Source organism: Hevea brasiliensis, chromosome 1 (assembly GCF_030052815.1).
Source record: "Hevea brasiliensis isolate MT/VB/25A 57/8 chromosome 1, ASM3005281v1, whole genome shotgun sequence".
NCBI lineage: Eukaryota > Viridiplantae > Streptophyta > Magnoliopsida > Malpighiales > Euphorbiaceae > Hevea > Hevea brasiliensis.
In genome coordinates, this window is record NC_079493.1 from 121,400,205 (window position 1) to 121,416,034 (window position 15,830).

The 15,830-nt window shown below is 34.7% G+C and overlaps 1 protein-coding gene and 1 non-coding gene across 2 annotated transcripts; one reads left to right on the forward strand and one right to left on the reverse strand.

Annotated features, from left to right (window-relative positions):
- Positions 1-1,371: 1,371 nt before the first annotated feature.
- LOC131169812 (small nucleolar RNA R71) lies at positions 1,372-1,478 on the reverse strand. Its single transcript, XR_009140722.1, has one exon. It is a non-coding gene; the product is annotated as a small nucleolar RNA R71 (small nucleolar RNA).
- Positions 1,479-7,561: 6,083 nt separating this feature from the next.
- On the forward strand, positions 7,562-8,314 carry LOC131183822 (anther-specific proline-rich protein APG-like). The gene is made up of 2 exons (XM_058154525.1): positions 7,562-8,053; positions 8,240-8,314. The coding sequence occupies exons 1-2, from the start codon at positions 7,562-7,564 to the stop codon at positions 8,312-8,314; spliced, it is 567 nt and encodes a 188-aa protein (XP_058010508.1).
- The last annotated feature ends 7,516 nt before the right edge of the window (positions 8,315-15,830 follow it).

A 15,830-nucleotide genomic window follows, 5' to 3' on the forward strand; every position in this document is an offset into this window, starting at 1 on the left:
TTTCTATGAATATGAGTTTTGATTCCTTCCTTGTGTGCTTGATTTACTTGCCTAATGTTGGTACCCATTGGGTCTTGTGTTAATCTTTGATTGAAGGACCGAAAGGTGAAAGTCATTGATGGGTAATCATGGATTGGAACTTAAAATCACCTAGATTTAGAAATAAACTAGGACTTTAAGAGGAATTAATTATTGGTTACAAAACTTAATGGGTTTTAAAGTAATCAAATACATACGAAAGTAGGTTTGGTTATTTCAAAATACACTTTGATTTGCTTGAAAAAGATATCAAAGGGATTTAGAATCAATTTCCTTCAAACTCTATTTTTCCCTAAAAATTGGAATGCCCAAGACAAATCCCAATTAATTTATGCATAAACCCCCAACTCTGGAATCACTTTTACCATAATTAGACTTTCGTTTAAATTACCCATTGTTAATTTTAGTTTAATTGCGAACTAGAATTAGAATTTATTTGTTTGCTCTTTACCCATTTCAATTAGATTAATCAATTTACCTTGCTCATTTACATTTACCATTTATTCATTAATCATTAGCCCAAATAATCGCTTCATTCATAGTTTAGTAATCAAACAGCAAATCCTCGTGGGAACGATACTTGATTCATCACTTTATTACTTGAGACGACCCGTATACTTGCGGATTTTCGTACACCAAGTTTTTGGCGCCGTTGCCGGGGATTTGATTTTTGTTTGATATTAAACGATTGTTTGTTTGGTTAATTTGGGCACTTTATTTTATTTTCTTTTTACCATTTTACTTTGAGAATTTGTTTATTTTTTTGTTTTTCAGGTGCTTTATTTTATGAGAAGGACGAAAAGTGAAGAAATCAATTTATTCTTTGACCCAGAAATAGAGAAGACAGCAAAAGCTTTAAGAGTAGAATCTAAGAGGAGAAAAGCTGAAATTAAAGCTCAACAACAACAAGAAAGAGCACAAGAGCAAGAGGAATTACAAGAAGAAATGGCCAACAACAACAATAACAACCGCTCTGTGAAAGATCATGCCTATCCTAACATTGGAGATTTCATGCCAAGTATCACAAGACCAAGGGTAGAAGCTAATAATTTTGAACTGAAGCCTGCACTCTGTCAGATGGTGCAAAAATCACAATTTGGAGGAAATCCAAGTGAAAGTCCACATGTGCATCTAGCACACTTTCTTGAGATCAGTGATATGTTGAAGATAAATGGAGTTTCTGATGATGCAATTCGACTCAGATTATTTCCTTTTTCTCTGAAGGACCGAGCTAGAGAGTGGTTACATTCTTTGCCACCGGGTTCTATCACAACATGGGATGAACTTTCTCAAGCATTTTTAGCTCAATATTTTCCACCAAGCAAGACAGCTAAGCTAAGAAATGAGCTGACTTCTTTTAAACCTAGAGATGATGAGAGCTTGTATGAAGCATGGGAGAGGTACAAGGATTTGCAAAGGAGATGTCCACATCATGGGATTCCTAAGTGGATGCTTGTTCAACACTTTTACAATGGAGTTTCACCAGCCATTAGAAGTACGATTGATGCATCTTCTGGAGGTGACCTTATGGAGAAATCTGAAGATGAAGCTTTTTCTGCTCTTGATAAAATTGCTTATAACAACTACCAATGGAGTTGTGAGAGGAATGAGATCAAGAAACCAGCTGGTATGTTTGATCTTGATGCCATGAATATGATTAATGCTAAGTTTGATGCTTTGACAAGGAAGATGGACAAGCTAAGCATGAAAGTAGATTCTTCAGCCGGAGGTTCTAGTAATTCAGTAGAAGTTGGAGCTGCAAATGTCAATTGTGCAGCAATTTTTCTGCACTTAATCAAGATTTTTCAAGTGAGCAAGTGGATTATGTGGGGAACTACAATCAAAGACCAGGTGGTAACTCATTTTCTTCAACTTATGATCCAGCATGGAGAAACCACCCAAATTTCTCTTGGGGAGGTAGACAAGGGCAAAATCAGAATTTTCAGCAACCTTCTGGGTATCAGCAAAATCAGAATTTTCAGCAGAATAGAGGTCCTCCTCCTGGAATTTCTAAACCTCAAAATGCACCTGCTCCACCTCTACCACAACAAGCACAACTAGACAAGACAGCTAGATTGGAATCTATGATTGAAACTCTACTTGTGAGCCATCAAAGTCAACAAGAAATGATTTCTCAATTAGCATCTAAAGTAGATCAAATGGCAACACACAACAAGATGTTAGAGAATCAAATAGCTCAACAAGCTAGCTCTTCAAGTAACAAAGCATTTGGGAAGCTCCCTAGCCAGCCAGAAAATTCAAGGGAGCATTGCAAGGCTATTACATTGAGAAGTGGAAAAATATTGGAGAATGGAGATAAAAAGATTGAAGAGAAAATTGAAGAAAAGAAAAGCAGAGAAGGAGATGAACAAACTGAAATTAGAATTGAAGCTGAGAAAGAAAATCCAGTGGAAGAAAAAGGAAGTAAGGAGAGGGAAAGCAAAGAAGAAGAACCTAAATATGTTGCACCTAAAGCCTACATGCCACCTTTACCATTCCCACAAAGGTTTCAGAAAGCAAAATTGGATAAGCAATTTGGGAAGTTCTTAGAGGTATTGAAGTCTTTGCATGTGACTATTCCTTTCACTGATGCCTTAGCACAAATGCCTTCATATGCTAAATTTTTGAAGGAGATTTTATCTAACAAGAAGAAATTGGAGGAATTTGAGACTGTAGCTCTCACGGAAGAAAGCAGTGCTATCTTGCAAAATAAGCTTCCACCCAAACTGAAGGATCCTGGAAGTTTCTCCATACCATGTCACATTGGGGATATCAGTATAGATAAGGCTTTATGTGATCTTGGAGCCAGTGTTAGTCTGATGCCATTGTCTATCTATGAGAAAGTGAAGATTGGAGAAATGAAGCCTACTACCATATCACTACAGTTAGCAGATAGGTCTATTAAATTTCCAATTGGGGTGATTGAGAATGTTCCTCTGAAAGTTGGAAAATTTTTCATACCAGTGGATTTTGTGGTATTGGAGATGGAGGAGGATGTACACATACCTATTATTCTTGGTAGACCTTTCCTTGCTACTGCTGGAGCTGTGATTGATGTAAAAAATGGGAGGCTTACATTAGAAGTTGGGGAAGAGAAAGTTGAATTTAATTTGTTTCAAGCAATGAAAAAGAAAGATGATTCAAACTCATGCTTGAGAGTTGATGTGATAGATGAAGAGGTTAGAGAAGTGCTTAAAAAGCAACATCCTAAAGATCCCTTAGAAGCTTGTTTGGTTCATAACATCAAAAAAGGAGATGAGATTGAAGAAGTTGCAGAATATGCTACAATTTTGGAAGGAAATCCACCATTGCCTATGGCTGATATTGAAAAGATTGGGAACTTGAAGCAAGAAACAACTTCATCATCAAAGCTTGAGAAAAGTGAAGCACCTAAGGTAGAGTTGAAACCTCTTCCAACAAATCTCAGGTATGCTTTTCTAGGTCAAAATTCTACATATCCTGTGATTGTTAGTGCTAAATTGACTGATTGTGAAGTTGAAAAATTATTGAGAGTTCTTAGGAAGCATAGAAGAATAATTGGTTATACCATTGATGATATTAAAGGAATACATCCTTCTGTGTGCATGCATAGAATTTTGTTGGAAAATGACCATAAAGCCTCTCGAGATTCACAAAGGAGATTGAATCCAAATATGAAAGAGGTTGTGAAAAAGGAGATCTTGAAATTGCTTGATGCATGTATTATTTACCCTGTTTCTGACAGCAATTGGGTAAGTCCAGTTCATGTTGTACCTAAGAAAGGGGGCATCACAGTAGTGAAAAATGAAAATGATGAACTAATACCTACAAGGATCAGAATCGGATGGAGAATGTGTATAGACTTTAGGAAATTGAATAATGCAACCAGAAAGGACCATTTTCCATTACCATTTATAGATCAAATGCTTGAGAGACTAGCTCATCATTCTTATTTTGCTATTTGGATGGCTATTCAGGGTTCTTTTAGATCCCTATTCACCCAGATGATCAGAATAAAACTACCTTCACATGTCCTTATGGTACCTTTGCATATCGAAGGATGCCATTTGGACTATGTAATGCCCCTGCTACATTTCAAAGATGTATGATGTCCATATTTTCTGACATGATTGAGGGTATTATGGAAGTGTTCATGGATGATTTTTCTGTATATGATAAATCTTTTGATGAATGCTTATCTAATTTGTCTAAGGTTTTGCAGATATGTGAAGAGTTCAATTTAGTTTTGAATTGGGAAAAGTGCCATTTTATGGTACAAGAAGGAATTGTTTTAGGACATCTTGTGTCAAATAGGGGTATTGAGGTGGATAAATCAAAGGTAGAAATTATTGAGAAAATGCCACCCCCAACATCTGTGAAGGGAGTGAGGAGTTTCTTGGGGCATGCTGGATTTTACAGGAGATTCATCAAGGATTTCTTTAAGATTTCTAAACCTCTTACCAATTTATTAAGTAAAGATGTGGAATTTAATTTTGATACTAATTGTATGAATGCTTTTTGCAGGATAAAGGAAGCTTTGATATCTGCTCCTATTATGCAGCCACTCGATTGGTCATTACCTTTTGAGTTAATGTGCGATGCTAGCGATTATGCCATTGGGGCTGTTTTGGGACAAAGGAGAGATAAGAAGGTGTACGCAATATACTATGCAAGTAGGACCTTGGATGATGCTCAAATAAATTACTCTACTACAGAGAAAGAGTTTTTGGCAGTAGTATTTGCAGTGGACAAATTCAGGTCCTATCTTGTGGGGTCAAAGGTAATAGTGTACACGGATCATGCAGCTATCAAGTATCTCCTTCAGAAAAAAGAGGCTAAACCTAGATTGATAAGGTGGGTGCTACTCCTTCAAGAGTTTGACTTGGAAATTAAAGATAAGAAAGGAGTAGAAAATGTGGTAGCGGATCATCTATCTAGATTGAGGCAAGAACAAGGAGATAATTTGGGAAAAGAGCCCCCAATAGATGATTATTTTCCTGATGAGCAACTGTTAGTAATCATGAATGCACAAGTCCCTTGGTATGCAGATTTTGTGAACTATCTAGTGTGTGGAATCCTTCCACCTGATCTAACATGGCAGCAAAAGAAGAAATTTCTTTTTGATGTGAAGGATTATGATTGGGAGGAGCCATTTTTGTTCAAGAGATGTGGAGATGGGCTGATTAGAAGATGTTTAGCTGATGAGGAGATAGGGAATGTTATTAAAGATTGCCATTCTTCACTTTATGGGGGTCATATGAGTGTGACAAAGACTGCAGAAAAAGTTCTTCAAGCAGGGTTCTTTTGGCCACACATGTTTAAGGATGTGAGAAAGTTTGTAAATGCATGTGATAGGTGTCAAAGGATGGGTGATATCTCAAAGAGAGATGAAATGCCCCTCCAAAATATATTGGAAGTGGAACTATTTGATGTGTGGGGCATTGATTTCATGGGACCTTTTCCATCGTCCTTGGGACACAAATACATTTTAGTTGGAGCAGATTATATGAGCAAATGGGTTGAAGCTATACCATCTCCAACTAATGATGTTAGAGTTGTGATTAAATTCCTTAAAAAGTTCATTTTTACAAGATTTGGAACTCCACGTGCCATTATAAGTGATGGAGGTTCTCATTTTTGCAACCATCAATTTGAAAGATTATTACAAAAATATGGAGTGAAGCATAAGATTGCAACACCCTACCATCCACAAACTAGTGGTCAAGTGGATATCTCCAATAGAGAGCTAAAAAGAATTCTTGAGAAAACAGTGAATAGTTCAAGGAAAGATTGGTCACTAAAGTTAGATGATGCTCTTTGGGCCTATAGAATAGCTTTTAAAACTCCTATTGGCACCACCCCATTTAGATTGGTTTATGGGAAAGCTTGTCATCTACCTTTAGAGTTGGAGCATAGAGCATATTGGGCCATAAAGACATTGAATTTTGACTTAAAAACTGCAGGAGAAAAAAGAATGCTGCAACTAAATGAACTTGAGGAACTTAGATTGGATGCTTATGAAAACGCCAAGCTTTACAAGGAAAGAACTAAGAGATGGCATGATAAGCATATTAGGAGGAAAGAATTTCAGGAAGGTGATGTTGTTCTTCTATACAACTCTAGGTTAAGGTTATTTCCAGGAAAATTAAAGTCAAGATGGTCAGGGCCCTACACTGTTATAAAAGTATACCCCTATGGAGCTGTTGAGATAGGCAATGAAACCTCAGGGACTTTCAAAGTTAATGGGCAGAGATTAAAGCATTATATTGTTGGAGAACCCACACAAAAGGTTGTAGAGATTTCATGGCTTAGTTCTCCAATCAGGGATACTTAGGTGAATTGGAGTGGAAGGTCAAGCTTAAGACCTTAAACAAGCGCTTCTTGGGAGGCAACCCAAGCGTATCCTTTTATAGTTCATTAATTTTCCATTTCATTTCATTTTCAGTTTTCACCCTCATTAATCTCAAAAGTGACATTTGTTTATCTTTTGTAGGTCATTCATGAAGATGGGGAAAATTAACACTTGTAGCAAAAAGAAAGAATTGAAGGGGGCAAGTATAAGAAAAATACTGCAATTTATCCAGTACCTGTGAACAGTAACACCTTTAAACCTGTGCTAAATTACTGATATTGCAATCTACTTGATAGCACATGTTTGATTTTGTGTTTTGTGTAAATTCTGTGAAATGCAACTTAGATGAGGATCAATTTTGATATTTAGGACTGATGTGAGCTTTATTGAAGTGCAAAAATAGTGTTTGTTGAGTTTCACCTTTTAGTGTATATATAATTTTGTAGTCTGATAGGAATTTGCATGTTTTTGTTTGAATTGCTGCTAGTTTTTGTAATCTGCAGATTTTGGTTACTGTTTATGCTACTGTTCATGCTGCTTAAAAGGTCAATTTCTATGTCTTTTCTGCAATTTTTGATTGATTGGAACTTATCTCAAATGCTGCTGAAAATGTGCTTTTGGTATAAGTTTAGAAAGAAGACCATTTCATTAAGTGTGCAAAAAGGTAATCATAATTAGTGCCTTAATTGAAAAATGCTTGCATGAGCTAAATGAAAATATATTGTGTTTGATGAGTTCTAAGAGATGATGAACTTAAATCCCTCAATTTTATGGTGTTTGTGTGTATTTGGTAATTGCTGAGGGTCATAATAGAATTCCATAGCTTTTGGACTGTTTTTGGTAAGCAAAACCACAATTTTTACCAAAACCTGTCGAAACTTGCTAATGACATTGCTTGTCAAGCAGAGTCTTAAGCAAATTCTGTTGAACCTTATGCTTAACCCCAAGCATGGCCCATATTACCACAAGTCTGCCCCACAGTTTAAAATAGCCCAAAATGTCCGCCAATTTTCTAAAAGCCTCGCCCACACTCCCGATAAACCTCGTCGACTCCTTTCCCACACCATTTTTTCCGGCAATCTTTATAGGAAGCCGAAAGGTTTCTTTCTTTTCATTAAAATAGTAAGAACTAAAATGTGGTCTTCCCACAAACCCAAACTCAGTAGATTTCGACATTCTGTCAAATCAAAAATGGGTATTCCATTTTCATTACCCACAAACCCTAACCCCAGCCCCAGTCCGTCGCTCCCTCAGTCACCGCCACCACAAACGCCGCCATTACCTCAATCGCCACCACCTCAGTCACCACCACTACCCCCAAGCCAAATACCACCTCTCATTCCGCCGACTCCCCTCTCGCCGCAAACCGAACCGCAAAATGAAACACCAATTCTCGACACCCATTCCCCAGAACCAGTGCCTGAGCCTGCACCTACTCAAACGAAAACCAAAGGCAAAACTAAAAGGGCTGCAGGTAGACCCAAGGAAACCCCTGTCGGAAAACGGAAACGAGTACCCTCTGTTCCTTTCGACCTAAATTCTCCACCTCAGCCGTCCTCTGAACCAGTCAGCAAAAGGACCAGGTCTTCCTTGCAAACTCCAGCCCCAGTGGTCCAAACACCAGTACCTCAGTCTCCCTTACACTCTCTAGCACCTGCGTCATCTACCGATAATATAGAGGAGGTAATTTCTCCATTACCTTGGGCTTTTTAGGGATATGGATATGAAAAATGCCTATGAGAAATTAGTTTCTAAACCTATTTTGGTAAACAAGTATATGGATGAGCAGATTTTGAAAGAATTAGGCATTTATGACTCTGTATTTGCCTATTTGGATGCTGTTAGCTGGACTGATTTTGCTAAAATTAGGGAACCAGTGTACAAGGATTTGACCCTGGAATTTCTGAGTTCCTTAAGGCTGAGTTTCAAACCAACAGTGCCTGAACATAAAGATATGATATATTTTCAATGTGCTGGAATTGATAGGGAGTTAGACATGGATGCTATGAATGCAATTTTTGGTTTTCAGGATTCGGGGTATAAAAATATTGAGTGGCAGCAAACTGTTTATGACCCTGTTCAATTCTGGAAGGATATTGCACCTTTTAGGGGTTATTATAGACAGAGGACTGCAAAAGCCTCTAGGATAGTTGATCATGTATTGAAATACCTCCATAGGTTCATTTCTTACACTGTTTTAAGAAGGGGACACAGTAACAGTATTGTGGGTGCTGGTGACTTGTTTCTCTTGTGGTGCATGAAGGAGAGAAAACAAGTAAGCACAGCCCATTTCATAGCTACTCATTGGCACCAAATTGTCACGAAGCATACTAAAGGTAGTATAGTTTTTGGCGGGTATATAACTGCTATAGCAAACTCATTTAGCTTTGATGCTAGCCTATATAAATTACTGCCAGTCTCTGGGGAATCATATATAGACAGCACAATGTTGCTGCATATGGATGTTTGTGAGAAAATAGGCCATACCTACACTCTGTTACAGCAGCATCCTGATACCACTGGTACTACAGACCCCATTACCTTTGCACCAGCAGAACCACAACCAACCACTACCCCACAGTTTTCAACAGACATTTTATCCCTCTTAAGATCCTTGGAATCCAGAATAGCAAGTTTTACTGTCCAACCATCTGTTCCCTCACCTGACACCACAGAAATCCTTGCTACCTTAAAGAGTTTAGAAATCAAAATTGAAACCATGGGTCAGCAGCAGGTTAACCAAAAGAAGAAGCTAGAAAAGAAACTTAAAAAGAGATTTTTATCTCTTAAAAAGAAACAGAAGCAACATCAACTTCAAATGTTGGAGCTTTACAACAAACTGGCCCAATCCTACAACAATTTATATCATTGGGGCCAAGCCATGTTTCAAGAAATGAAAGACCTCACAGAAAATTTGAACCGCTCAAGCTTGGATCACAATGAACCTCTGCAGAACTCGAAGCAAATCTGACGACACCAAAGCCTTGACAGCAGAGCTTGATCAGTAGCAATAGTTCTAATTTCTGTTTTAGGTTTATTTTGTAATATGTTTATTTTAATTTTCAAACTTTGGTAATAGTTGTAATACTTTGGTAATTAGTTTTTATGATTATACCTGCACTTCTTTCTTTTAGTTTACTCTATTTTATTTTCTGCTATGGACATAGTTACTCTGTGAATGCTTTTTGGTTTAATTTTTTTTATTTAAATGTTAGATTTTATTTCTTTACACTTTTTCATTTTCTTGCACATTATTTTTGCACTTTATCTTTTCTTCAATCCTAATTTTGCTGACATTGATGAGTTGCACAAATTTTCTTCGAGCCGCATCTGTTTCACATCATTTGGAGGTAATAAGTTACCCCTTTTACTATTTATGCTCATGGTATGTTGCCAGTGCTTATGCCAATGCTTATGCTTTCGCTTTACCCTACGCAACAGGTTAAGCAACATCTTAAGCAGTGTAAATTCATACATTTGGGATACCTTTTCACATTTTTCTCTCTAAAGCTTCATTGTTAATATCATTTTGAGCTAATTTTGAAATACTTGAGCTTATATTGATTTAATCCCCTATTGTATATATTTCATTAATTGATTAGTTCGCACAATTTTGCCCATCTTTGCATTCATTTTAGACATTAAGGACAATGCTTCATTTGAGTTTGGGGGTGAGGGCAAAATTTTTGCAAAATTTTTAAAATTTTCTTTCATTCATTTATTGCATTTCATTCATTCATATATAGATAATCCATACACTTATACATATACCACACACATGTCTATACCCATATACATACATTTGCATATAGTTTTCATATAGTTTTCATATAGATTACACTTAGTTTTAATTTGATTTATGCATTCATTTTAGGATCATACATATCATAAAAAATAATTTTTTTTACCTTGTCCTTAGAGGATTGAGAATTGCTTTGAAGAGCAATTAAGCTTACTTTTAGAAGGGTTTGATGGATTGAAAGTTCTAGATAGGTGCAAAGTTATTAGATTCTTGCTTTAGTTTATATCTTCTTAGTCAAGGGCCACCCAATCAATTGCATTAACTTTGAGTGCTTAGAGAAAACTCTAGGGTGAGAAGTAGCTAATTGATGTCTCACCAATCCTAGAACAATCTTCCTAAACCTTTTAAGGCGAAATCATAGCATGCACTTGAAAAAGAAATGATCTAGGCATTCTTTGAATTTTAAACCCACATTTTAGCCTTAGCCAACCTTACTTCAAAATTTCCTTTGAAACCAATTTGAGCCTACATTTATCCCTCTTATTTCTTTGGAACCCACACTAATGCCTAGCCATAAACCCAAACACTTACCTACCCTCCATGAGAATAATTCTTTGAATGATGGATACACTTAAAAAATAATAATAATTAGTTGGGAGTTTTGATTCAAAAAAAAAAAAAAAAAAGGAGAAAGCTAGCAAATTCAATTATGGTATGTAAAGTAATTCACCACCCAAGTACACAAAGAAATGAGTTTGGAGGTGAATTGAAAGGGACAATTATAATTCGAGTCAATGTTATTTATGTAGTCCCTCTAAAAGCTTCAAAATTATATGCTGGCATTGGTGAAAAGTTGTAAAGTTCCTCCTCCCAATTGATTTATAAAAAAAAAATAAATAAAAAAAAATAAAAAAAATTGTATCTTGATCTTTTAATAATTTGATTATTCTCATATTTTGTTACCTTTATCCTTTTCTTGTTAGCCACATTATCACCCCCTTAGCCCCATTACAACCCTTGAAAGTCATTTTGATCTTTTGATAGTGTTTTGCTACATGAGTGGAGATTGGAATAGGAGAATTGCCTATGAGATTGTGATATCACTAATACATTCATTTACTTCCATCATTATTTGGGACACTTTAGTTTATGGATTACCCTATAGTCTATTTAGGCATGATTATTCTTTGTGATTGATTGGTTTGGGTTTAATGATATGGATAATTGACCCAAGGCTAAGCGGTGATAACTTTGGTAAGGATTGAATTCTTTGCATCTTGAAAGTGGGTATATGGTGTGTTGGTGGCTAAAGGTAAGCTTGAGAGTTTGGATAAGTAATTTTCATAAATTTAAGGTAAGGTACCCCAAATTGCATTAATTGTTTTTAAATTGCTTGAGGACAAGCAAAGGTTTGAGTTTGGGGGAATTTGTTATACTCAATTCATATAGGCATTTTAGGGTAGTTTTGCATCCATTTAGCCCTCATATTTTAGTATATTTTATGTTTTTAGCTTTATTTTATCTTATTTGTTAATTTTAGATACTTTATATTTGATTTTCGTAATTTTTGTTGTTTTGATAGGATTTTGTGGCAAAATCCTATCAATGAGTGCAATAGGAAATAATTTGAAGATATTTGAAGTTCTTTAAGCATGGAGGAAAGTTGAAGAAATCAAACCTTGAAAGAGCAAACTAGTCGAAATTTGCTTGAGACTTTGCTTAAGGTCATGCTTAGGGTAAAGCGGCAGTACTTAAGGAGCAGCACAAGTCAAGCACCAGCAGAAGAGTCCATTCTACTCTAAGTCTGCCGAGATTTGCTGAAGGTCTGCTCAACCTTAAGCAGACAGTGCGACCAGAGGCTAAAATTTGCTAAGAAGCTGCTTAGAGTTAAGCTGAACCCTAAGCAGAATGCCCAGAACGTGAATAGTGCTGCTGACTTGGATAATTTTACACCTCATTTCCTATCCACTCCTTGTCTTTTATTTACTTTTAGGGCAACTTTTAGGGACCATATAAATTCATCATTTCCTTATTTTTGCCACAAGAGGAAGGGAAGAGAAAGAAAAAAAGGAAAGAAAAATAGAATAGAGAAAAGGGAGGAGACGCCATTTTCTTTTGGGGAGGAGCTACTGCACCAGTTTTGGAGCTCCAGAAACCAGAGACTTTGGTTCTTCCACCTGGGTTTTTCTATTTCAGTCCTCTTATCATGTTTTCCTTTACTTTTCCATCAATATTTCTTGTAAATACCATCATGAGTGAGTAATTTCTTTAGATTTCAGAGTTGGGAAATATGTCTTAGATTAATTTGTGGATTTGAACTGGGTATTTCCTTATTTTATATGAATATGAGTTTTGATTCCTTCCTTGTGTGCTTGATTTACTTGCCTAATGTTGGTACCCATTGGGTATTGTGTTAATCTTTGATTGAAGGACCGAAAGGTGAAAGTCATTGATGGGTAATCATGGATTGGAACTTAAAATCACCTAGATTTAGAAATAAACTAGGACTTTAAGAGGAATTAATTATTGGTTACAAAACTTAATGGGTTTTAAAGTAATCAAATACATACGAAAGTAGGTTTGGTTATTTTAGAATACACTTTGATTTGCTTGAAAAAGATATCAAAGGGATTTAGAATCAATTTCCTTCAAACTCTATTTTTCCCTAAAAATTGGAATGCCCAAGACAAATCCCAATTAATTTATGCATAAACCCCCAACTCTGGAATCACTTTTACCATAATTAGACTTTCGTTTAAATTACCCATTGTTAATTTTAGTTTAATTGCAAACTAGAATTAGAATTTATTTGTTTGCTCTTTACCCATTTCAATTAGATTAATCAATTTACCTTGCTCATTTACATTTACTATTTATTCATTAATCATTAGCCCAAATAATCGCTTCATTCATAGTTTAGTAATCAAACAGCAAATCCTCGTGGGAACGATACTTGATTCATCACTTTATTACTTGAGACGACCCGTATACTTGCGGATTTTCGTACACCAGGGTCATGGATGGCAACTTACTCCTTGCAGAGTTTCCACAACCGTAATTACCATAGCCCAATGTCTAGGTTCGGGATAGCGGGTACGTAAGGGGAAGGTGTTAGGCACCCCTTACGCCTGGTCTAACCTCGTTGATTCTAGTGCCAGTCCTCTACTAATGTTTCTAGAAGTCTTGTTTATTATTCCTTTATTAAACTTTATCCTAAAAAATGCAATTCTAATCCTACACACGCAAGTAATTCACAAAAGGGTTGTTGTTTACACATAATTTTCATGCACAAATAATTCTTATCTATGGGGTTGCTAATTATTTAAATGATATTTACCAGATAACTAAAATTAATTTATTATTGAGAATTTAATTTACAAACAGATTCAATTTTAAATAACCCTACGTTTCTATTTAACCTAATTAATTAATTTTCACCAAGTTACCCTAAGGAAAATTGAACTAAGTTAATTATGTACATGTGTAATTTATTCTAATATCACATAAGGCCCAAACAATCACAACCTAATAAAAATTTCTAACATGCAAATTTATTTTACAATTACCAAGTATTAAATTAAATTTATTTTACATGCTAATGTTAGTTTAATTTACAAACAAGATTAATTTTAATTTATAAAGTATTTATTTAAATTAATTACATGCAAAAGTCAGTTAAATTAAAAACAAAGTTAATTTTAATTTACCAAATAAAAAATTATATTATTACTACAATTTCATGCCAATGGTTATTCGAGGAGTTTAGAGCTACTTACTTGTTGGTAAATGCAGTTGCCATTGGGACAAGCTACCCTTAAAAAAGGGTCTACTCTTCTAGTATGGCAATGATATCCCTGGCTTACTCCCGTTTAGCTCCACATAAGTATGGCAATGATATCTCTGGCTTACTCCCGTTTAGCTCTACATAAGCTCAACGCAAATGCCCTCTTTGGTACTTAGCTTAGGGCTATTTAACAATTTTATTTGTAATAAAAAAATAAAGAAACTAAAGAAAATAAAAGAAATAAAGAAAATATTAATAACAATTTACATTGGATTCTAACTATAGTCTTCTAAAAGGTTAAAATTCCTAATTAGTTACAACTACCTAATAGTCTAAGTCTTCTAACATGATCCAAACACTTCATAACACTTCTTGAATTAAAAGAATATAAAAAAATAGATCAAATATCAATTAAAACCCAAGAAAATACAAGAATATACAATTTTCAAATTCTGGCAGATTAACGGTAGCAAGAAATCAGATTTTTTAAAAATAGTTAGACATGCCTAAAAATCATAACAAAATTACAGAAGATAGCATACATATCATAAAAGATCATAAAATTTATAAATCAAACAAAACCCTAGCCGAATGGTCTACATAAATCGTAACTTTTCTAAGTGACAGAATCGTACTACTTTTTTATAAAATTCATAACTCATTAACCACAACAGATATGAATGCAAAATCAATTGAAAAAGATTCATAAGATTTTGAAATTAATTTTAGACACTAGATTTACACAAAAATATTAAGAAACAAGGGAGATATGGGCTCCACAAGTTGGGTATCCTGCAAATCGGATTTTACAGGAACCCTAACTTCAAACAGCCATAACTTACAAAATATTAAAGCTTTTTTAGTGATTCTTGAGCCTAAAATTAATAGAATTTCGTATAGAATATAAATATAATTTTTACAAAATTTTTTGCAGATTCAGAAGATAACAAAAAATAATAAAAATACGAGAAACAGAAAACTGAACATGTGCAGAGTTGTGTATCCCCTCAAATTAAACATGATTACATGATTTATATGAACATATAAAATAAATTAAAAACAAAGAACATAGAATTAAACATTACATGGCATAGATCTTGAAAAGAAAATAAAAAAACTAACCTTTAAGAAATATCGCTAGGAAGAAAGAAGAACTAAAAGAATTTTGGCTATTCCTCTCTTTAATTTTTTTTGTCTTCTCCTGTCACACCTCACCCCTCTGTAAGGCATGACATGATCCCGTAGAATACCTAATAAACTACCGAACTTCACCTACCGATAATTCATTAAGTACACTACAAGGGATTTTAAAACCATTTTCTTACATTTTGAAAGTGGTGAGCGTTTTGGTAGGAATTAAAAATCATTTATTCAAAGTTTAAAAACTAGTAAAAATCTTTGTCTATTTTTATTTTACCACAAATTTTATAAAAATTTTGACAGAGTTCCGTTTGTATTTGGAGAAAACAGTTCTTCAAATACCTAAAAAAAACACTTCCAATAATTTTCTCAACTCTCAACCTTCAATTAATCTCAAATCAACTCAATTCAATTCACTTCAAAATAAATTCCACAATCCAATCAAGTTTATCATTTCAAAATATTTAACAACTCCATTCACAGTGCATAAAGTATGAAATTCACAAATATAAATCTTAATTTACAGAAGAAAATCCAAAAATAATATTATTACAATTTATTTTACAACTGCTCAACTTTACATTGATACATAAAACATTGCAATATTTACATCAAAATAACTACAAGGGTATAAAATAATACACGTACAAAAGATCAGTGTGGTCCTCAATTCAATAGCAGCTCACTCTGCTGCTTTTTCCTTACTCTTATCTGCGACAGCAAAATAAGCTATCGCTGAGTATAAAAATACTCAGTGGTGCACAATAAAAATTTAAAATATAATACATAAATCA